Here is a 24,523-nt window from a genome sequence, read left to right on the forward strand (position 1 = left end):
GAGAGAGGGAGAGAGAGAGAATCCCAAGCAGGCTCCGCACTGACAGTAGAGAGCCCAACGCAAGGCTTGAACTCATGGACTGTGAAATCATGTCCTCAGCCCAAACCAAGAGGACTGAATCTGCTACCCAGGTGCTCCTTTAGCATATTATTTTTGATTATTGAGTAATGTTTCATTGTAAGAATATACCACAAATTATATATCCATTTTCTTATTGATGGGCATTTGGATTTTTTCCAAATGAGGGCTATAATGAATAATGATGCTATGAACATTCTTGTATAAGGCTTTTTGGAAGACATATTTTGTTTTACTTGGGTCAGTACTTGAGAGTAAAATGCACGGTCATGGAATATATGTATGCTTAATTTTATAAAAATACACTTTTACAGAGTAGTACCATTTTACACTTCTACTGATAATATGAGTTCAGCTACTGTTATTAAGTCTATTTTGGAATTAGCCATTTTAGTGCCTATAATTTAATACATTATTGTGATTTTAATTTGAACTTCATTCATATTCTTATTGGCCATTCATATATATTCCTTAATAAAGTGTCTATTTAAGTCCTTAGCTCATTTAAAAAACATCTGTTTGTCTTTTTTATTGAGTTGAAGGAGTACTTTAGATACTCTGGGTACAAGTTCTTTGTTAAGTATATGTATTACAAATATTTTTTCCCAGTCTGTGGCTTTCACATTCATTTTCTTAATGGTACCTTTTAATGGGTAGAGGTTTTACATTTTGCAGAAGTCTGATTAACCTGTTTTTATTGTTTTATATTCTTATACAAGAATTCTTCTAATCCTAAACTTGTAAATATATCTTCCCATGTTTTCCTCTAGAAGCTTTAGCCTACGATCCATCTTGAATTAATGTTTGTGTATTATGTTACTATGAAGTAGGAGTCAAGATTTCCTTTTTTCTATTCCTTTATTCATTACTATTTTTTGAAACCTGTGTCCTTTCTCTATAGGATTACATGGACTCCTTTACTGAAAATCAATTTACCGCATAAATGTGGATCAAAGTCTGTATTCTCTATTTTGTTTCATTAATCTATTTGTCCCTCCTTAGGGACATGCTCTGTTAATAGCACACTGTCCCTGGCTGTATAGAAAGTAGTGAAATCAGAGAGTATAAGTCCTCCAATTTTGTTCCTTTTTTCATTTGTTTTGGGTCTTCTAGTGCCTTTTCATTTGCATAAACATTTTAGGCTCACTATGAACTTCTCACTTGTAACTGCTTTTACTTCATCCCACAAATTTTGGTATATTTCCATTTATATTTACCCCCTTGGTATTTTTTCATTTCTGTTTTGATTTCTTCTTTGACCCACTGGTTGTTCAGTAGCATGTTGTTTAGTCTCCACATATTGGTGGATTTCCCAGTATTCCTCATGCAATTCATTTCTAGTTTCATACCATTGTGATCAGAAAGATGCCTGATACAATTTCAATCTTCTTAAATTTGTTAAGACTTATTCTGTGGCCTACCACATGATCTAACCTGGAAAATCTTCCATGTGCCCTTGAGAAGAATGTATGTTCTATTGCTTTTGGATGGAATGATCTGTATCTATCTGTTTAGTACATCTGGTATAATGTGTTGACAATAAAAATACCTAGCTAAACCATAAAACTTGTGTTATTTAGGACAGTATGACCAGTCTGACTCCTCACACAATGGAGTCGAACCAATTAGGAATTGACAACCCAGCACCTAAAGTTGTCCAGCCAGTAAGGGAAAGAATGAGGGGGGAAGGGACATGGGTGCTGACCAGAACCTTATAAAACAAGGACCCTTACCTATGGTTGCAGGCATTAGCTTTTGAATGCCCCCTCTCTGTAACGAGAGCTTTCATACTATTCTTTTCTGGTCTTATACTCTAATAAACTTCTGCCTGCTGCTCATTTTGTGTCCACCTCTTCAGTTTTCGAAGTGGCAAGACAATGAACCCTGGGTATTGAGGTAAAAAAAAATTCTACAACATTTATAAGACGTGTGTGTGTGTGTCTGTGTATGTGTGTGTAAACAACTTAAAGGAAACAATAATTTATATCTTAAGGATCAGATTTTTAAATGTGATATTTATCCTTTGCTTATCCTGTTCAACAGCTGAGTATTAACCTTGGTTCTTACTAGTTAGAAAAGTCTGGGGTGTCTCAATGGCTCACTAGGTTAAGCGTCTGACTCTTGGTTTCGGCTCAGGTCATGAACTCATGGTTTGTGGGTTCATACTCCACATTGGGCTCTGTGATGACAGTGCAGAGCCTGCTTGGGATTCTCTCTCTCCTTGTCTCTCTGCCTCTCCCTACCAATAAATAAACTTAAAAAAAAAAGTCCTACAATATTTTACATGCTTTGAGATCTCAACAAGTTGGAGAATCATAGAGAAATTCTGTTTGTCATTAAAATAAATACTTTCTATTAAGTTTCATGATTGACAAGGAGGGTGGGGGATGTTAAAATTCCAGCTCCTAAAAGGTCTATTTAAAAAGTAGGTTATTTGGCTCTAATTGACTTCTGATACTGATCATTCAACCACAAAGACATTATCTTGCATAAGAACCTGCCACAGGCAAACTCACTTGTAAACTGGGGCAGAGAGAGAATGTGAGCACCTAGAACAAGAGGAACTTTTTTTTTCCATTAAAAAAAAAGGCTTCCTGGGTTTGATTTCCATAAGTGTGCATTTCTTCTTTATAATTTCAGTAGATCATAAATTACACAATTTAACCTGAAAACTAAAATTTTACGTTGCCTCTTCCTCTAATAATTATAATCTACCCTGGGACTGTTCCTGACTTGTTTGGCTTCTCTGTTTTTGCAGAACTTGAACCAGGGCACAGGGTTTCGGTGTCTTCTCTTATTCCTCACCTCACTTTTTTTTCCAAATCCAGGGTCTCTTAACCTTTGCATTATTGCCATTTTGGGCTGAATAATTCTTTATTGTGGGGGAGGGGGGTGGGGCTGTCTTGTCCTTTGTAGGATGTTTAGCAGCATGCTGACTTCTATCCACTAGATGCCAGTAACTCTCCTGCCCCAATTATGACAACCAAAAACCTCTCCAGACATTGCCAAATATCCCCTTGCAGGGGGTGGTGGAAGGGAATGGAAAGGGGGCAAAACTTCCCCCTATTGAGAACCACTGCTCTCAAATCTCTGAGGATCCCAAGCCTGTGAATGCTACCAGGAATCACCTGGCCACCTCCAGACATGGTTCTCAAAGAAAGCTTAGACACATATAATTTAACTAACTCAATGTTCTCAACCCTGGCTATGCATTTGAATCACTGTGATATTTACAAAAGAATAACTGGGTATTAGTAATTTTTAAAAACTCCCCAGGAGATCTCAATTTGTAGACAGAATGAACATATGTACTTAGAAGTCATAATACTCCTAAAAACTTAAAAAAAAAACACTAATTTTATTTCAAAGAGGAAATATCCAGGTAGTTTCAGAGCAAGGAAAAAAAAAATTCCAGGTTGGTAGATGGTAGAACATAGGCCACTGGAAACATTTCACATTTACTTTTTGTTCTGTGATCATCACAAAGCAATTGGGAAAGTGGATACCTCTGGGAAGGCTGGGATTTTTAACAGTTTGAGAATGAATCACTTGGTGTAGGGCAATTTCTCTGGTGCTTGTGAGTTACAAGCTTGTGTAAACTTGTCACCAAAGGAACATCAATTGGAGCACTTCACAGGGAAGAGCCTGACCAACAGGAAATTCCCCAAATGTAATGTTTGTGATTGGCAGGGAAGGAAGGAGGGGGAAGAGGAGCAAGATTTAGCAAGTGCAAGCAAGAGAGGCCTTCTGATAACGTTTTTCAGCACATGAAAAGTACAACCAAATTGCTACCTCTTTCCTTTGTTAGTGCTTCAGTAACAGTGGAAATAAAACCAGATGATAAAGGTCTTTATATTTTAGGATCCCAGGAACATTATGTCCAGAAGATGTGCACATTCTGGCAACTGCCAATCCATGTCTTCTGGCTAGCCAAGAATCTTGGCCAGTTATTGATCTTCAGAAAGGTGTAGGATGCATTAGACAAGGCTCAATTTTCCTTGTGGCCTTCGGCAACTCACTTAACTTCCCTGAGCTTCTGTTTCTTTATCTGAGAAAATGGGAAGCATGGCATATACCTCAAACAATCACCATGAGAATTAAATTAGATAATAAATATGGAAGTGTTTTGTGAGTTGTAAAGCCCAATAAGGTAATGCTATCTTTCCAGGGACCTTCTATCCTGAAGATTCCTCTAGTCCAGGTTCCAGTGGCTTTCAGTTTTGACTTCTAGGGCATGTGAAGAATAATGGATGAGTGCAGCCATTGACATCTTTTTTCAAACGTCTATCCTCAAGTGGACAATTAGGAAAACACATTTGAGTTAAAAATACAGAGTGATGTATTTTTCATAACTGAGGTTACAGTTGTATTTTAGGTTATTATATACCAAAGACAAGGAAATTAGTTGGTGCCCTCTAAAATGCAAAGAGCAAGAGATTAATCTGATAAATGGTTTCCATTAAAAAATTCCATTTGGTTTCCCAAATTTGTCTTGTCTCCTGAGGTTTCTGAATGCCACAATGTCCTTCCCCTGTGCTTTCCAGCTGTAGTCTACGTTTCCTTTATTCCCAGGTTTGAGGAATATCTGTATTCATACAAAGATAGTGGCACAACATAACTACAGAGTTAATGCTAATCCGTGGACATATTAACTGAAATCACTATTTTGTCTTTCAATTTAGTTTTGGTTGATACTCAAAATGTAATCTTTGTGGAATTTGAAAACAAGGCTTTTGTAATGTCATTTCATACAAGTAATGCAGCTAAGATCATCCAAATAAGTCCATGGTCAAAGTTCTAAGTGATTAGTGCTCATCCACTAATAAAGATTCCCATCAAAGGATAAAATAAACAGAGCAGGGAATATTCAGTGCTATTCTGGGGGCAGCTGATGGAGAAGAGGTCGGCATTTGCAAGCTTTTACTCGAATGCTTTTACAGTTAGGTGCCTCACACGGCTAGCAGAGAAAATTGGATGGATTCCATCCTAGTCTTATGAAAACACAGATGCCTGGATGCCATCTTTTCTGAAGAGAATACTAGTTCAGCCAATTGCAAACCCAGAACTGAGCACACTACTACATTATCACACTAAGTTCATATTTATCTGTTTTGTCTTCAGTTTGTTCTGTCTCGAAGTCTGGGTCAGGGTCTGGGTGGTGGATTTCAATGACAAGCACATAGATGAGGCCTCCAATGACAGCGCCAACCAAAGGGCCCACTACAGGAATCCACCAGAAGTTATTTCCAGCTCTGAAATCAAACAAGATATTAGTGATATTGCACTTGGACCTTTCTCCTGATATTATTGTTTAGTTATCCACTAAACAAGCCAGTCTTTCTCAGGCTCATGGTTCCCTTTTAACTCAGCAAGAACTAAGCCTAAGGACACTTACTGTAGCTTGGCAACCATCATCCTGGATTTTCCATTTACCTGATTTCAGATGATCTATTCCATTTTCCTATGAGTACTCTTGAGAGAATATGCCCCATTTATTTTCCTTTCAGAAAATATAGTCCCTGAACCCACTGTCAAAACTGAAGACATCTAGGGATAGTTCAGGTTGATTACTCAGGAATTGCCTTTCTTGTATCCTGAAATGATGAATCCTGGGGATAATGAATGGAAAGGTGTGGAGGGGTCCCTGGAAATCATCCATCTATGAGGGCAACCACAAAATAAACAATCAGGAAGTGTTTATCAATGAATGAATTAATTTTAAAAAATGAAAGGTGGCTATATGAATTACCTTCTAAATATAATTTAGTTACATGCTTATTTTTTGAGGTCACAGCATAAAGTTCCTCTCTGATAAGGGTTTTGTGCCTTGATTCTGTCTTCTGAAGAAGTCTTCAATGACGGTACATTATACTAAAAGTATAGTTATGGGAGAAAGCAGATGCCTTTGTAAATTGTCACCAACTTTTTCAGAGACAGGAAATTGATTTAAATAGCTCCATAGAAAGGAACATGATCCTCAGAAGCAAGCAAAACTGTACACTATATTGTTCAACGACCTATATATTTCAGATAAAACTTTTTAAAGCAGGGGAATGGTAAACACAAATATTCAGGATAATGCAGAGGAGGCAGGGGAAATAGCAAGAGCACACACATATACTTGAGGACTTCACATTGTCCTACCTAGAAAAGGTTGATGGCTTTCCTTTTTATCATTCTGCTTAATAACTACATATATGTTCCATGTGGCCTTTTGTTTCTATCACAGTTTGATTAGAAAGGATAATAAAGGAAATAAGCCCTGCCCTTGAACTTCGTTCTTTCATCTGCATGGTGGTCTCTTCTACCTGGATCATTCAAGCACTCCAAAATCTTAGATTAGGAATGCAGGCTGGAGGGCAGAGCACCGAGGGTGAGCACAGCAGCCACCAGATGTCACTCTTACGGCACGGGAGAGAGGAAGCTGCACTCGCTGCTTTCTTAGTGCCCCTTCACAAGCCCCCAAGGACTTTCCTAGGAGAGGCACGTGGGCTTTAAAGAGCTAGGAGACTTCTCTTTGGTAAACACATGAAGCAAGTCTAAGCCATCTAATTTGTCTACCATTTTGTTTCGTTCGTCATGATTTAATGGCGAATCTCACTGTCATTTAACAGATTAGTGTCCCAGATATCTGCCAGGACACATGTGCTCTTTTCACTGGCTGGGCTCTTCCTTCTGTCAGGGTTGAACCTATTGTGCCAAGGTCACAAGTCATAAATGAAGGTCCTCACATGTAGTATCCTTCTTGGCCCAGTCTTAAAAGTCCACAGTGTCATTTGCACGCTGTGATTGGGATATCCCAGGAAAACGTCTGTGTTATTTGCTTAAGGTACATACCATCATCAGGGATTCATTCCTTTGGGTAAACTATTTAAAATATTAACAATACTCCTGAGATCCTTCATCTATGAAGTCATAAACAACTTAATATGAATTAGTGGAGAGAGCTTAGATGGGAAACATCCTAATATTTAAGGGAAAAGCAGTAGTCAGCTAGAGTCTGTTGACTTGTCCTTGTTGGACCCTCTGGTGCCCCACTCCGCCATCATCCTCACTGCCTGTCTTACAGGGGCAAGTGAGGACTTGAGAATAAGGCAGTCTTGGTTTTATCTGAGACTGTGGGTGTAGATCCAAGCTGGGATATCTTCTGAGATGCTTATCAGGGATAGGGAATCCTGAAAAGATGGGAGAGTCTGGGAATACTTTGGAGACCTGTTATCCCTCAAAGGTTTTCTCAGAAATTTTTGACGATTATCGGCCAGCCAGCTCTTTCCTAACTGGTTTCTGATCCTCTACTCTCCTTTTTATTCATTTTATGTAGTGATGTCAGATTAATTTTGCTAAATTGGAGCTCTAAACACATCAAACTTTTGCTCTAAATCTTTTGCTACTTCCCATAATCTACACAATAGGGAGCGGCCAAAACCCAATTTTTTCATTCTGGGAGTTTAGATCCTCTGTGATCTAACAAGAGTTGTCCTTTTCAGCCTTCTTCATGCACTCTTCCAGATAGACTAGATCACATGTCATTTGAACATTTGTCTTCGTATACAGCAGCATCTCTGCCTGAAATATTCTCTTTGTCCCTGTTTAAACATGTCCAAATACTATAAAATGTCCCTACTTCCACCCCTATAATTCCTAAATTTGAAGCTGAAAACCGTTCAAGTGCTGGTTTTAATGAGTCAAATCTGTTTAATGCCATTTGACAACTTCAACTTGTGTAAGAGCCTATGCTAACCCCTCTGAAACAAAACAAATAAAGCTGAAGGACAGCAACTGGTTTTTGTCATCTCCAGCACAGCTCCTTGAATGAGAGCTCAGGTAGCTGCATGGATGAATAAATGAATGAATGAAGGGAGAAGACCCTGACAGAGGGACACAGAGCTCAATTTGGCACTAGGTGATTGTAGCACTTTGCCACAGACATGATCTCCTGCATATACATAATAAAGCCAAGAGAGAGTAGGGAAAATCTCTGCCTATCTTAGAACCACGATCACTCTTAGAGCTTTGGATGAATCACCAAGCGGGGCTCAAAGGGAGGCCTTTGAGGCATCTTTGCTCAGGGTCTGTGTGAAGCTAATTGAGGTGACCTGGTCATGGGGGCAGTGGTCTCCTAGAGCGAAGCTCAAGAAGGTGGAATTAACGAAACTCATAGGTTAATTCTGGGCTCTGGTTATCTTTCTGACATATGTTTTTCATTCTCTGTTGGAAGAATACAAAAGATCCTTTCTAGTTGGAGACATTTTGTTCAACCTTTTCATGTTCTAGTGGTAATCATTCTGGAACAAGAGCCCTTCACCTGTGGTACTCTTTTTTTTTTTTTAATTTTTTTTTTCAACGTTTATTTATTTTTGGGACAGAGAGAGACAGAGCATGAACGGGGGAGGGGCAGAGAGAGAGGGAGACACAGAATCGGAAACAGGCTCCAGGCTCTGAGCCATCAGCCCAGAGCCCGACGCGGGGCTCGAACTCACGGACCGCGAGATCGTGACCTGGCTGAAGTCGGACGCTTAACCGACTGCGCCACCCAGGCGCCCCGGCACCTGTGGTACTCTTAACAATTTGTCTGAATAATTCTTTGTTGTGGGGATCTGTTGTGGGTACTGTAGGATGTTTGGCACTATCCCTGGCCTCTACTCACTAGATGCCAATAACAACTTTCATCTCCACCCTCCCCAGTTGGGACAACCAAAAATGTCTCCAGGCATTGCTAAATATCTCTGGGTGGAAAAAAATCACCTCTGGTTGAGAACCACTGCTCTAGAAAATTCACTGCATTACTAGTTTCTTAAAGATAGGGGATGTGGCTTGGTTTTCTTTGTATCCCTCATCTCTTAGGACATGTCTGGAATATAGTGTTTATCCATTATTTCATTCAGACATTAATTAACTTCTATGAGCCTCTGTATATGACAGGCCCGAGTCTTGTCACTGGGAGTGCAGCAGTGAGGAAGCTGCCAGGTCCCTGTCCTCGGCATGCTTATACTCTAGCAGCTCTCAACCCTGTCTCTGGTATTCTGACTGGTATCAGTTATTTCAATAGCTAGTTTTTCACATTGGAGAAGACAACCCAGCTTACACTTAAATAAGTCATAACATGTATATGACTATATGTATAGGTCAGTGTTTAGAAACACTCAAGTCTTTTCTCATAGCAAATATCAAACTAACATTTCCTTACACATGTCTCTCCTGCCTCTCTTTCTCTGTATTAGAGCCCTGTTTCCTGATGAACCAAGTGAGTTCCTTTCCCAGAGAGAAATGTGATAAAGGGATGGAGACAGGCCACTGTGATTTTATGGGGCAAAAGTGGGAAGGAAGAAATGGGTACAGATTGTCCTGGAAGACTGGTCCCGACAGTTGGCATGTTTCCACAGCACATTCTGAGGTAGAAAGCATGGCGTCTTGCCTTTTCTTATACACAGGCTCTCTTTTATGTCTGTTCTACCAGGGACTTCCTACTCATACCTCAAGACCCAACTCAGCTCTCACTTCTTCAGTGATGCCTTTTCCAATTTCCCCAGGCATAGCTAGCTAGTTACTCTCTTGTCTAGCACTTAGTTTTAGGAGTCGCCAGAGCACTTATTATGTTGCTCAAGGCTAGTGTCTTAGCTGATTTTGAAATTTCCTTACCTAGCACAGTGAACACAGCACAGATAGTGTTCAGTAAAGATAGGTTGAATGACTGAAGCATACATAGCATGATTCCCTAGAAAGAGCCCTGCAGTAGTATCGGAATATGTAAATTATTGCCACAACTTTGTATCAAAGTGAATCTGCAGAGAAGTTATACAACCAAAATATCCACATAAAACCATATATCAATTGAGGATTGATTATTATTATATAGGGCAAGGCTATCTCTTCTGGAATTTACCTGGAGCCTCTCTCTCTGTCTCTTTCTCTCTCTCTTTCTCTGTATCTGTGTCCATGTCTGTCTTCCCCACCCATCCCCTACCACACTGCATACCACAAATCACTAGTGAAATATTCCATACTGATGACCAGAGTGTGCCCTTAACCTCCGTGCTCCTGTCTGAACTCTCTTTGACTTCCATAGTCCAAACACAGCTCTCCCCAGTAAAGCATAGCATGAATCTTTCTCTCTCTCCCAACACCACTGTTACTTACGTGAAGACCTCAAACCCCCATCCTGCCAAAGCAGTGAAAAGCCTGGGACTCAGGTCTCGAGCTGGGTTCATGGCACAACCACTGTTCAATCCCAAGGAGGAAGAAATGACAATAATCAGAAGGCCGATGGCAATGGGTTCTAGGCCTTTGGGGACTCCCAAATTTCTGGAGTCAAAAATGGCAAAGACAATCATGAGGAGGAACATGGTGGCCACTACCTGCAGAAGGAGAAAATACATAAGGGATTGAACTTGTATTCTACTCATTTGCCCACTGCAGAATTTACCCCCTCTTGTTAAAGAACAAACCTAGTAATGACTAACATGCATTGGTGAGCAATCCTAGATGTGGGTGCCAGTGTCATCCTCATTTACACATTAGTTACGTGCCAAGGTCAAACTCAGTGAGCGGCAGTCAGGTGTGGACCCAGACAGTTTAGCTCCAGTGACTCTTGCCTTCACTACACCATTCTGCTAAGCTACTACCCAGCTAGCTAAGCAATGAACTAAGGCCCTCAGTCAAACTGGCAAGACACCAGTGGATAAACGGGTAAAGGAAATGAACAGAAAATTCATAAGAAAAACAGAATTAAGAAACAAATAAGTGGGAAAATCTGATTCATATTGGAAAAATGCAAACACGACTAAACGTTAGGGAAATGATACCAGTTTCCTCAGGCTCTTCTGGCAGAACTAAATGTACCACTCTCAAAAGGAAATTCAGCAGTAATTTAGCAATATGCATTAAAAAATCCATAAAATTGTCTATTCAGTTTGACCCAGCTAGGTATCTGAAAACCATACCCTGGAAATAATCTAAAATATGAAAAAAAAAACCATAAAACAAACATGCTCACTTCGGCATTATTTATAGTGCTAAAAAATTGGAAGAGATCTAAAAACATATTAAATAGGGAAAAAGCTAAAAATAATAATGGGAGTGTCTATTTATGGTCTACTCTACAGCCATTAAACACAATAAATATAAAAGCTATGTGATAATATTTAAAAGTGCTTATGATATTAAGTAAAAAATATATGCACGTTGTATTTCATATTTAAAAAACGTGCATAAAAGAAATACTGTAAGAAAACATTGTAAGAAATATTGTAAGAAATACAATAATAGGTATTCTGAAGTGGTGCATTCTAGTTGGTATTTTCCCCACTATTTATTTTCCCATATTTTCCAAACTATTGTTTTACTTACTTAACCACTAATTGATGGACACTATTCACTGAATACCTATTAGGTGCCAGGTGTTTCATATGTTTATCTCATTAGCACTTCCTAATAACCATCAGATAAATCCTATTATTATTATTATTATTATTATTATTATTATTATTTTAAGTAATCTCTATACCCAACCTGGGGCTCGAATTCACAACTCCAAGATCAATAGTTGCATGCTCCACTGACTGAGCCAGCCAATTGCTCCAAGACAAATCCCACTATTACTCTCAGTTTACAGATGAGGAAACTTGCAGAGAAACAGGTTAAGAAACTTGCCCAAGGACACACAGCTCATAAGCAGAAGAATCAGGATGAGAACCAGGCAACTGATTTTAGAATTTGAGTTCCTCATCCTTTCATCTGTTTTCCAACACAAGAAGATTAAAAGTATTTGTATTCAAAGAATCATGTTATCCCAAGGGTGCTCTTCCCTGGAAAGTCTTTTCCCACTCTCCCAGGCAGGATAGAAGCTTCTACCTCTGGACTTCCATTATATTCGACTTTACTCCTATCACAATCCTGATCACCCTGCTACAGAGGGATCTGCTTACTTGTCAGATTGGGCACCAGACCCTGAACGTTGAGGAAGGAACAGCCATGGAGCTGTATCTGGCTCAGTAGATACCAACAAATATCAGCTGAATGAATGACTGTTTGTTAATTAAATTGTGGAATATCCTTGAACAATACTTAGAGGTAAACAATTTTGTGCTCTTGAGATAAACTGACCCAGAAATATAGCCATGGTAGCCAGAGTTCTGTTGTGTGTCCACTGACTAACAGTTGGTACTCTCTGGAACTCTCCGCAAAGCCTAAAGAATACAGAACCTTCAGGGGTCGCCCATGGTTGAAGCATCAGGGTTTTCTAATATTCATTTTCTCTACTTAGCTATACATAATAACTGGCTTAAACCCACGGCTCTTAGAGAAACTGGCAACTCACTTTGAGAAAAGGTGAATGAAGTGAACACAGTGACTGAGGCTTAGGAGATCATATGGGGATAAGCATCGGGTAAGAGATGGCAACCCTCAGTGAGGCTGGACCTCCACTGACCAGAAGACCAAGCAGTTTTCTTGTCACCAAGATACTCAGTGGTACATCTTGAAGACAGGAATTGGAAGAGCATGTAACATGATATAGGATTGCATTATAAGAACAAGGTTGGGAGGGAGAGAGGGCTGGCTAAAGGTTGAAAAATAACTGCTTGTTGAGGGATTTTACTGCTACCTACCGTGTATTAAGCAGGCATTATTGATGCCATTTATCAGAAGACTAACCTGAGGCTTCAGTAGGTTCTGAGTGACTTGTTTAGGGCAGATGCTTGGAAAGAGGCAAGACCGGGCCCCATCTCCCAGCACACTGCAGAATTCTGAGGGAGGCTTGTGTCACTCTCCTGCCCCCGGAGTGGCGGTGTGTCAGGGATGGCTTGGCCCCAGCTAACTCTCAGGAGGAGTAAGGAGGACAGCATTGCACCAGGACTCAGGGGGGAAATATGTGGGGCTAGAGGCTTCACTTTGCTCCTCACATTCTCAGAAAAGTCTGAGAGCACAGGGATGAAACCCTGTGACCACACTGAATGAACTATGCAAACCACACTGAATGAAGTATGCAATGAAGCCACTGCCCTTTTCAATGCAAGCCGGGGTTTCAGAGAGAAAGTCAGTATTCTTTCTCTCTTAGTTCAAATGGAAAGGACCTGAAATCACAGGAGACATCTCTAAAGGTCCCTCAACAGCTCTTGACTCTGCTCCCCTCTTCTTCATTATAAGATAAACTGTGCCTGAATTTAATGGAACGTAGGATCCCTGAGAAACCCAACGGTTTGGCATCCCCAGAGTCCATTCTGAGGCAGCCCCTGCATCCCTTACTGACTCAGCAACTGCACCAGTCAATGTGGACTGTTCCCACCCTCCCTGTCCTCCTGGCAGTTTGAAACCATTATCATCTAGCCATTCTCTCTCACTTAATAGAGACTGATGCCCAGAGGGGTAAAGGATGTCCACCATCTTGTTTCCAGCAATCCTGCGGTCTCTCCCCTCCCGTCTTTTTCTGTGTTGCTGTCCCAAGTTTATGAAACAACTTCCCTCCTGCTCCTTTCCTTCAGATGACACCAGTTTTTCCTAGTTTCCAACTGGCTAATTTAGTCTCCAGGCTGGAAAGGACCTTAAAGGGGACACATCCCACAATGTCCATCATCTGGTGTTTGAATCTCTGAATCCAAGCTTTCCAGCCCTGGAGGTTACCCAGACAGGCCTACCACTAGACAGGCCTAATGACTGTTGTCCTGTGACAAAAGGGTCTATATTTAGCCCAGCCCCAATTGCTAGAAGAGCTTTCCTTTTATTGAATATAACTTGATCTCACCATAATTTCATTCATGTAGGGATTAAATATTTTATAATTAGTATATAAATACTGGTGTACAAATTTTACATAATATATAAGTATAGTAATAAATATTTATTGAGTACCTGCTATGTACTAATTTCCACCAAATCTCCATGGAGGGTATACACACCAAGTCTAACTTTTTTTGCACTTGACACTCCCTCAAATCTTTAAAAGCTACTGGTACATGATGATCACATACATCCTCCCCAGCTCCTGCACGCACACCTTCTCTAGAGCAAACATCCCTACTCTCCACTCATTGCTGTGTGACCTTTTTGGATCCTCTCTTTCAGTAGTATGTCCTCTTGAAGTGTGACATTTGGATGAGTCTGATACTCCAAGTATGGAAATAGAGTAAGACCCTAAACTACTTCATTTGAATACAATCCTTCTATCTTTTCAGCTTATGATAACATTCCTTTTTATGGCAGCTACATCTCTCTGTGTCTTTTCCACCAAAACTTTTCTTATCATCGCAGCTCACTTAGACTCTCTGTTCCAAATTACTAATGTGACTCCTACAGTCCAGTTTCCCATCTAATTATCCTCAGTTTTGCAATGTTCCTCTTGTTCTTAAGTGATCATTTTGTTTTTCACTAGATTCTAAATTCCTGAGCAGAGACTGTTTACATTTTCCTCATATTATTCATTTTATTCTTACAAGTAATTTGATAAGTACTACTACTATCCCCACTTTACAAATGAAAACCTGAGACCCTGAAAGTTCAGTAGTTTAGCTAAGGCTACTCAGGGAGTTCAGGCAGAACTGTTATTTTAAGTCAGGTACTCAGACTCCAAATCTTGGATCTTTACAACTCCTGTTTACTTGTCAGTCCCTCCAGCTCCAACACAGGGCTGAGCGTATAGAAAGTGCTCAAGAAAGACTTGTTGCCTATTTGGTTTATTGATAAAAGTGGGAAGGAAAAAGGCTCAGGACATGAGGGCATAGTTTCTTTCATCTATCTTAAATGGAGGTGGACAGAGTTGGCAAACTGGAAGATTCATTTTATACACATGCTCACTCTTCCCTGTCCCACCGTATAAATCCTGATCACAAGAGAACAACTTAGAGTTGCTGGAGATGTCCTCTCTCCCTTTTTTCCTCCCTCCCTCCCTCCTCTTCTCCTCCTACCCTTCCTTCCTTCCTTCCTTCCTTCCTTCCTTCCTTCCTTCCTCCCTTCCTTCCTTCCTTCCTTCCTTCCTTCCTTCCTTCCTTCCTTCCTCCCTTCCTTCCTTCCTTCCTTCCTTCCTTCCTTCCTTCCTTCCTTCCTTCCTTCCTACCAGGTTGACCAGCAACCTTCCTGGGATACAGTAAGGGAGGAAGAGACTATCAGGTTGATAATGTTGATCCTCCAACAAATAGACCAGAATAACTGTTCATTTGGCTACATCATAGATGGTGGGTGCATCTTGTTTAAATGCCAATAAGGTGGAGACACTTCTGGCTACCTTGAGAGTTTAGATAAACCTGTGCATATTAGGAGACACAGAGGATCAGTGATACTCTAGGCTCAACTACCACACTTCACAGTCCTTGAATTGAGATAGAAATGTCTTTTCTTATGGCCTCCCCATTCAGATCATAAAAGAGACTGTAATCCTGAAACAAACCCTATTTGCTCCTTGAGGGGTTGAAATGTCTAGTCATCTGCTCTCTTCTGGACCTCAACCAAAGTGAAACAAGTGTATGTATTAAAGAGGAACCAGAAAACTTTTTTAGTAGTGTCAACTTTGGTAAAGGAAAAAACTTGTTAACAAAAAGCTTGGGTTATGCCTAATGACCTCTGACTTTGGAAACACAGCCTTTCCTTTCTGCTAGCTTATAATGCAACTATGCTTTCCCCTTACTAGGTCATAGCTTTTCACCAGAGTTAGATCTCTGTCAAATGTACACTTACTTGGTCTGCAAATGCATTTGTCAGGGACAGATATGGAGCTGGGTATGTCGCAAAAATGTGTGCTGTTGCATTTTCTCCCACGATGAGCAATTTTCCACCAGCAAAGGACATAAGTCCATCTATGGAAGACAGAGCTCTGGAACATTAGTGTCCTCCTGGCAAAGCTGAGTGCAGCCTATGTCCTGTTTGTGCTAAATAGCTACAATCACTCAGGTTCAGCTTGGCAGATCCACACTGTTTGCCACTCCTCACTTCATAGTGTGGTAGTTTTATGTTTTTTTTTTTTTTTAGTTTATTTATTTTGAGGGGCGGGGGAGGCATGGAGAGAGAGAGAGTGGGAGATAATCCCGAGCAGGCTCTGCACCATCAGCGCAGAACTCAACACGGGGCCCAAACCCACAAACTGTGAGATCATGACCTGAGCCGAAATCAAGAGTCAGGCACTTAATTGACTGAGCCAACCAGGAGCCCCCATAGCATGGTAGTTTTAGAGATGTACAAAGAAATTCCAGGATACCAGGTCAAAGATGGAAAGCCCTGGTTGCCCTCTATGGTTCACTCCAAACTTGAGCCAAATCCTTAGCCATTGGATCTGGGGAACTAATATTCTCTGGGGGAAATTCTTGGAATTTTTGATATCAACCAAATGCCAAAGTGGAGCTTTGATGTACTGTAGGCAGAACTCGTAATTCCCAGAGGGTTCTCAGTAACCCCCAATATGAGTCCAGAAATTGGGGGTGTGCTGTGGTACAGTGAAGATGCCCTCAGAACAAGGGAGACAGCAGTCCTCGACACAGCCAGCACTGGCCCCAGTCCCTCCTGCCACAGCAGCTGGCTCTCCAAGTTTCTGATCTGGGCTGCAATTCTCTGTCATTCCTCTTAAGCTCTCTTTCTCAGAAAGACACTCTGTGGGAAGAAGCCTCCTTCCACGTTGTATTTCTCTAAGGCATGGTTTCATAAATTCTAGTTCCTAAGGGCTTCAATTCAGAGGCATAATGTAGGAGACTTAACTTAGGTTAGACAGAAGGAACTATTTTAACAGTTAATTTCATACAGTCTCAAGATTTTTTAGTTTGAAGAGTCTTAGAAGTCAATTCTCTCACTTTCCAGAGAAGGAAACTGAAACAACAAAGTCAGATGACTTACTTAAGTCACACAGCTATTTACTCACACAGCACAGAGTTAAAGTCTGGGGCTTCAATCGTCAGGGCTGTGTTTTCACCCCAAGACTGCTGCAGAACAGAAGTCCTGGTTGTTGGACGGAATGGAGAAGAGATCCCCACCTAGCCTATTCTCAACTATGCCTCTTCCTTCAAAGACTTTGTTCCAGATTCTTTCTCTAAATACTTACTCATCATATCCTTTGCTACCTACCAGTCAACACCTCCTCTCCCAGCCAACTCAGAGAAAGCTTGTGGAGAAGCCACTGGCTTATTGCTTATTTTGTGCATGTTCACATTGTGGTACTGATTGGATCTAAAATAGACTTCAAGTTCTGCCCTCCGTTTAAGCTTGTGACCATTTTCTTAAACAGGCTTCATGAATTTGTCCTAATGATAATGTTGGTCCCATTATTTAGAACCTAGAATTCTTAGAACTGCCTGTCAACTGCGGAACATGTTCTGCTCTTGCCTTATCTTATCTCTTCCTACCAAGTAATTCTGACTTTAAAATCATGGCCAGCTGTCCTACTCACCATAGTAAATGCCAAAGAGGGCTGCAGCTCCTACAAAGGCTCCCAAAAACTGGGCTCCCACATAAAAAGGAAATTTGAACCATTTCATCCGTCCAAAGAGACACATTGCAAAAGACACAGCTGGGTTGATGTGGCCACCTACAAGAAAGATAAGATGATTAGGGATGTCAGCAGCAGGCCAGGGAGAATTATTATGAAGAAAGCCTTATCTAGAGATCCCAGGCAGAATTCAGTCTTCTAGGTAGAGAACTGTATGTGAAGAGACAGAGACTTAAGCATTTGTGAGTGTAAGTATGTGTGTAAGTGTGTGTGTTTGTGTTTGAGTGGGGAGGAAATGGGAACTAGTAACCTGCAAGTGTCATTAGACACTGTTTAGAGAGTTAAGCTTTCTGAAAAGGGAGTCAGATATAGAAAGAAACTTGGACTCACGAGGCTTACTTTCTGTCTATATCTATCATCAATCTACCATCTAGCCATCATCCATCCACTGGGCTTTATCTATCTATAAAACAGTAACCTCAAAGAGATTGATATAAACTGATAACTTCAATATATTTTTAAGTCAATATATTTATACAATATATTGTTTAAGGTTTAAATCTGCATCTAGTAATTCCTTGGTCCACATCCAGAAGGTCTAAAACAATCTTAAGATGGAAAAGAGATGTCTAAGGGGAAATGAACCCTCATAAGCACTCTGAGACAGAGACCTCATTCTTCACCTTGGCCTTCACACAATAAAAGGCACATAGCAAGAGTTCAAAATATGAAAGCCAAATAAATAAATAAATAGTCAGAGGATTTTATTCAGGTGACTCAGACTGCAAAAGTACTGAAAGGGAAAGTTGTTTGGGAATTCGAGAGGGTATGTTCAGGATGGTGCCTTGCAAAGCAACAGGTGATTTCTCCTGGCAGAGATGAGCGCACAGCCTGGAATACTGCTGGACAAAGCAGAGCGGTGTAGTGGAAAGAACATGAGTGCGAGGCACAGAGAGTGCCACCCTCAAGTCTTGGCTCTGCCAAGGTTGTTGTAACGATCAGATGATTCATACGCAGAGCCCGGGGTGGAACTGGAGCCCACCAGGCCCAAGACGGAAGTCTTATGCGAGCAGATTGAACCCTTTCAAGGTGCTGTTCTGGGCAAGTGACCCCCTTTCCCACACTCAGAGACCATTCTGTGATAGAGGCAACCTTAATATTTTATTTGTCATCACGCAAAGCTCTTTTGTTTCTTCAAGAATTTATACTGCTTATAGAATGCTACATCAAAAAAACCCACCATAGCCTAGGTAAAAGTAGGCAGTGTGACCACTGTCACGGGGGACGTTGCAAAATTAATGGAGGAGTTGTGAGTTCCGATTGGCCAGATTTGAATGGCAGACCACTGACATGTTCACAAGGAAGCAGGGTGTGGTAACTTCCTTCCAGTAAGGTAATGTTTTCTATTTCAAAACCAGATGTCGTTTGACTTCACCAGTCTGTGACCACAAATGAGATCTTATTTATATTTATGCCCAGTGCACATTGGTTATTTTTGGAATCCTCAAAGAGGGCCTCGTATGTGCCCACAAACCAGTATGTTAGCTGTAGCCACATGAGAAAGTCATCTCATGTGGCTTCCTATCCTAGTCCCGTGGCTGCTGAAACAACCAAAACGGGTGTCTGTGTGGATGGCAGTGGTAGGCTGGTGTGTTGTCCCTGCACCTTCCCACCAGTGGGAACGCACCAGTCTTCAAGGAGCCTCTCCAGAGATGGGGAGATGAGCTTCCTTTCCAACCCAATGCCATCTTGTATTAACCGGGCTTAGAAACTGCTGTACTTGTATTTTGGGGTCTCACAGGCTCTCGTGAACAACTTGGTCAGCTCTTAAGCCTCACCCAGAAACAGCCTCTAGTGGAAACAGTCTCATCAGCTCTGGTTCTCACCCCTCTGGCCACAGGGGCTTAACCCAGGTCTAGGGGCCAGATGGGAAGACTTCACACCATCCCTCACCCTCTCTTCCTCTTCTTGCCGGTCTCTGCCCCTTTTTTTCCTATGGTGACCGCCCAAATCCCTGAGTATATCAATGGATACCAACAGACATGGACTGCAGTGGTGATGAAAGCAATTTCTTACACTCCTAGGGCCTGGGGTCAATTTTTCTAAATAAATAGAATTCAATTCAGGGTGTTATGCAGGTGAAATATTCCCAAACCGTGTCACTACCTAAAAAACAGCTGAGAATGCACTCATGTTTATATCCCACGGTTTGTGGAAACCACACTTGTTGTGTGAACATAGGAGGGCCTGGGGGGCAGCAGTGGAGCCTCCTGCATGCTTGTTTTAAGCCACAACTGTGATCTGTGCCTGCTGTCAAGGCCTGCACTGTAATTTGGCCTTGGCGCAGTCAGGATGGTCCCCTGTGTACTCTTGTGCTTAGGTAGGCAGTGCAGCCCTGGGATCACAGCAAAGGCTTGACGAGAGAGTGAACATAAACACTGGTCACGCCAAACAAATCACACATACAGGCATCTCTAGCCTGGACCACCCCAGGATCTGAGTCCATGTGCTATGGAAAGGGTGCCAGCCAGCAAATGACCGTTCCAGGTGCCCAGCCCAAGGAGGCTCCCCCGGGGTCTAGGCAACCATTCTTCAGGGCTCCAATGGCAGTATCTGTCACCAGGCCAGCTGGCCAGCATGGTTGTCTGGCAGGCCTGCTCTGCCCAAAGGCCCTGCTTATAACGCCCTTCCCATAATAGACCACTGTGAATATTGTGTGACCGTGGGGACATGAGGTTTGCTGTCACGTAGACCTGCGTCAAATCTTTGCTCTGCTCTTTGCCAGTTGTGCGACTCCAGCAATTTATTTAATATCTTGGCGCTCCACTTTTCTTGGTGGGATGTAGACAGTAATGCCTGCCTCAGAGGGCTGCTTTAGAGAAAAGAGATAAAGTATGGACAGTCCCAGGATAGCACCCAGCACGTGGTGTTTCCCTTTCTTCCTTTATCCCCAGTGGTCCCGGCTTAGTGTTCTGACAAGGATTCTGAAAGATTCTGAGTGCCTTTGAGAACTGGATCATGTCCACAGTGCTCTCCTAAGTCCCCAGACTGCGTTAAATATCATCATTTCATTTTGCTTCTCAGAACATTGTGAGTGGCTTCTAATCAGGGCAGAATTAGCCCATGATCTGCTTGATGAGACCTGCACTTCCATGACAGCACCAGTCATTTTGCAAGTGGCATAGACTTTTTCATTGCTGTGGGTAAAGGTCCAGGGATTTTTCTCTCTTGGAGTGATCTTCACTGGGCTCGGCATAGGGTATCCGAGAACAGCTTCCAGGCATGGGGTAGATAAGTTAAAAGATCATATTGATGGATGAAGAATACAATATAGTGACTAGATTTAGGGGTCAGCTAGTTCTGAATCCTAACCCCATCTCTGTCTCTTGATAAATGTTGCCTTTGCACAAGTCACTTACCGTTTGCTGTCCCCTTTGATTTTAACATCTATAAAAATAGAATCAAATACATATTCTTTCAGGGTTGTGGAGATCCAAATAAATTGAGGTATGTAAAGCATCCAACACTGGGCTAGCACACTGGAATGGTTGAATTAACAGCAGCTATTATTATTTCTATTACTTACCAGAGACACCTCCAGTCACATAAATGGCCATTACAACTGCCATTGCAAATCCAACATTGATAGTGACAATTCCTCCCAAGTGTCCACGACTGAGGATAGCTTGGGCAACAGAGCCACATCCAAGGACCTGGAATGAGAGGAAGCTTCATAAGTGGGGATGGCCACTGTCAAAGACAATGGAAAGCCACAGGAACAAGAAAGATGTTTTAAGCAAACATGTAGATTGGGCTGCCTCAGGCTTCATGCAAATCAAATCGTAATAATCCCCCTGTGCACAGAGAGCAAAATGGTGGTTCTGAAGCTGTATCTGGCTTACAGATGAGGTTTCTGGGCCTGCAGCATTAACATTTTCCCCATACTTGTAAATCGGGTAATTTCACACCATGATCCAGGGTTCTGCTCTTAGTTTAAATCAAACTTTTTATTTGAGGCAGTTGTAGATTCCCTTGAGGTTATAAGAAATAACACAGAAAGATCCCATGTACTTTTTACCACTGGTTCCTTTTCATCAATCAGAAGATCTAGCAACCCCAGGGAAATAATTTCCTGGAGCAGAGCAGCAGCTGGTCACTCCCTTTAAATTAATGTTTATTTTTGAGAGAGAGAGCATAGGTAGGGGAGGGGCAGAGAGAGGGGAGGCTGCTCACTCCCTTTAAACAGAGCTTGTATGCTCCCAAGCGGCTCACTCACTTCACTCCACTCACGGAGGTCTCCTTCCTGGCCCCTATAGGAGAGCTGGCAATCCCTGCTCTAGAAGTTCCCAGTGTAAGCCATCTCAGGCTCACAGTCATGTGCACATCTGACAAATGGAAAGGCCATTTGTGCCATGTACAAAGCCATGGGAAAGGGCATCTGATGTGCAAGAAAACAAAGGAAAAGTGGCAGGGGGATAGCATTGGCAATCTAGCTCTTCTCATCCCCATGTCTTTTCTCCCTGATGAGGCTGTACTTTCTTAGGGAGCCGGGCTGCCAAACTTACTGCTTCTTGCATTCCCTCTGGCACCAAGCACAGAGCTGTGCTTATAGGAAGCACTCTGCAAACAGTTATACAGTAAAGATGAAGTAGGATCTTCCATAGTCTTCAGTTGTAGAGGGTATTTTGGAGAATGGGATAAGTATTCAGAAATGTCTGGAACAAATATATTATGGTACATCTACTCAGCAGAGTACTATGCAGCTGTATCACAGAATGAAGCAGATCAGTGTGTACGGAAAGATTCCCAATATATACTATTAACTTTTTTTCATGTTTATTTATTTTTGAGAGAGGAGAGAAAGTACAAGCAGGGGAGGGACAGAGGATTTGAAGCAGGCCCTGCACTGACAGCAGCGAGCCCAACACAGGGCTCATACTCATAAATCATGAGATCGTGACATGAGTCGAAGTCGGACGCTCAACCAACTGAGCCATGCAGGCGCCCCTATATTAATAACTTTTAAGAAAAGATATAGAGCAGTGTTAAAGCACACTGCCAATCGTATTCAAAATATATTACATTAAAACCTTGGATTGTGAGTAACTTGTTCTGCAAGTGTTCCACAAGTGAACAAACATTTCTAATAAATTTTAAGTTGATAAATGAGTGATGTCTTGCAATACGAGTAGTATGTGATGCCTAACATCACATGATCACAACCAAGTTAATGATTCTCTCTCTCTCTCTCTCTCTCTCTCTCTCTCAGTGGGATTGTGGATGATTGTTTCTCATGCTCAGATGCTCGGTCTCAGGCTGCAGTGTTTGGCAGTTATCATTGATTTTTCAGAATGTTAGAAAGTGCCCACAACTGACACTAGTGTATTTTTTGTCACTTCAGAGCACCTATGGACAGTCCTCTGCTTTTCCAAACAAAGTAAGCTTAGGAAAGAATGCTTTGCTTCATTCTAGGTCAGCCTGCCTGCAGATAGAGACCCCTTCTTCTGCTGCCTTATTGACAATTACATTAAATACAGTATATGACAAAAGTTTATTAATACTGTACTATAGTAACATCCATATGAGCATATACAGTGGCCCCCATGCAGAAAAAATTCCATTGAGTCAGTAGATAGCTGTGATAACATAAGGGATTGTGAAAGTCGTCCTACACAATAACCCTTCTCTCTCTTGTCTCCCTCACACCAGCCACACAGTTTTTCAAAGGCAAGTAAAAAAAAATTTTTTTATTTTCTTTAGTATTTTGTATTATATTAAAGGACTGTAATCATTTCTACATGAATATTTTTGAGTTGTGGAATGAATCATCTGAGTTTCCATTATTTCTTAAGGGAAAATTTGCTTTGATATACAAGGGCTTAGGATTACAAGCATGTTTTTGGAACTAATTATACTTGCAAACCAAGGTTTTACTGTGTATGTATTTCTTTTTACATTCATGAGCCATCTCTATGAACACAGATCAGGAGATGGTACTGGATTCCATGGGGGGAGCTAAATGGCCAGTGCAGATACTGGGAGGGCAATTTTCATTGCATACTTTTTTTTTTTTAACCATGTGTTTCAGTTTGTTTGTACCTCTATAACAAAATACCACAGACTGGGTGGCTTATAAACAACAGGCACTTATTTCTCACAGTTCTGGAGGCTGGAAGTTCAAGATTAGGATGCCAATATGGTCAGGTGAAAGCCCTATTCTGGGTTGCAGACTTCTCTGTTGTATCCTGCAGAGCAGAAGGGACTGAGCAAGCTCTCATGAGTCTTTTAAAAGGGCACTAATCCCATTCATGAGGGCTCCATCCTTGTGTTCTAATCACCTCCCAAAGGCCCTACCTCTAATACCATCACTGTGGGCATTAGGTTTTTAGCAAATGAATTTGGCGGGGGGGGGGGGACACAAATATTTGTAGCATCATGCATTTCCTAATTTTTAAAAAATGAGTCCTATATTTTCACTGAACAACTAAAACCCTTTAATCACGGTCCATTAAGGAAACATTTGATGAGGGAGTGTTACTGGGAAAGACAGATTAGTTACATGTAAGTCTGGTAGAAAAGCAACAAGACAATAAATGGTCATCAGCCATCCTCATGCTGTGGTTTAAACAGCTAGTATGCTCCTGGAGGAATAAGTTCTGGACTGAAGGATCATTAAATCATTGCTCTTTATATTTTGAATTGGCCAAACTTTTTCTAGAATACATGGCTCAGCTTGGGTTTCATAATGAAACAACAACTTCAAGAAGGACTCAGCATCAAGTAAAGAATATTATTTAAGGACACGTGAGGAAAGGTTTCAGAAATAAATATGCTCAAGGAAAAAAGAGATTAAACATGTGAATGCCTCTTATCAGGAAGATAATAACCAGCCACTATGTGTCTCTTCACAAAAGGATGAGAAGAGAAGTGTGAACCTGAAGTAGGAGAGGTAGCACATAAACAATTTCTTGACAGTGATGGATTAATTCTAAACCGCTCCCCCAGGGTGCATTTGTGAGGTCTTTCATAGAAATATAATATACAAAC

At 41.3% G+C, this 24,523-nt stretch overlaps 1 protein-coding gene across 1 annotated transcript in view; it reads right to left on the reverse strand.

Moving 5' to 3' along the window:
- Positions 1–3,416: 3,416 nt before the first annotated feature.
- The window catches only part of AQP9 (aquaporin 9), a 47,146-nt gene continuing 26,039 nt past the window's right edge, over positions 3,417–24,523 (reverse strand). Inside the window, exons 2-6 of the mRNA XM_043555324.1 lie at positions 21,063–21,189; positions 17,438–17,575; positions 15,742–15,860; positions 10,216–10,433; positions 3,417–5,330 (exon numbers count right to left, since the gene is read on the reverse strand). Coding sequence (XP_043411259.1) covers positions 5,156–5,330; positions 10,216–10,433; positions 15,742–15,860; positions 17,438–17,575; positions 21,063–21,189 — 777 coding nt within the window. The 3' untranslated portion in view covers positions 3,417–5,155. The remainder of the gene's footprint in view (positions 5,331–10,215; positions 10,434–15,741; positions 15,861–17,437; positions 17,576–21,062; positions 21,190–24,523) is intronic.

Source organism: Prionailurus bengalensis, chromosome B3, assembly GCF_016509475.1.
Source record: "Prionailurus bengalensis isolate Pbe53 chromosome B3, Fcat_Pben_1.1_paternal_pri, whole genome shotgun sequence".
NCBI lineage: Eukaryota > Metazoa > Chordata > Mammalia > Carnivora > Felidae > Prionailurus > Prionailurus bengalensis.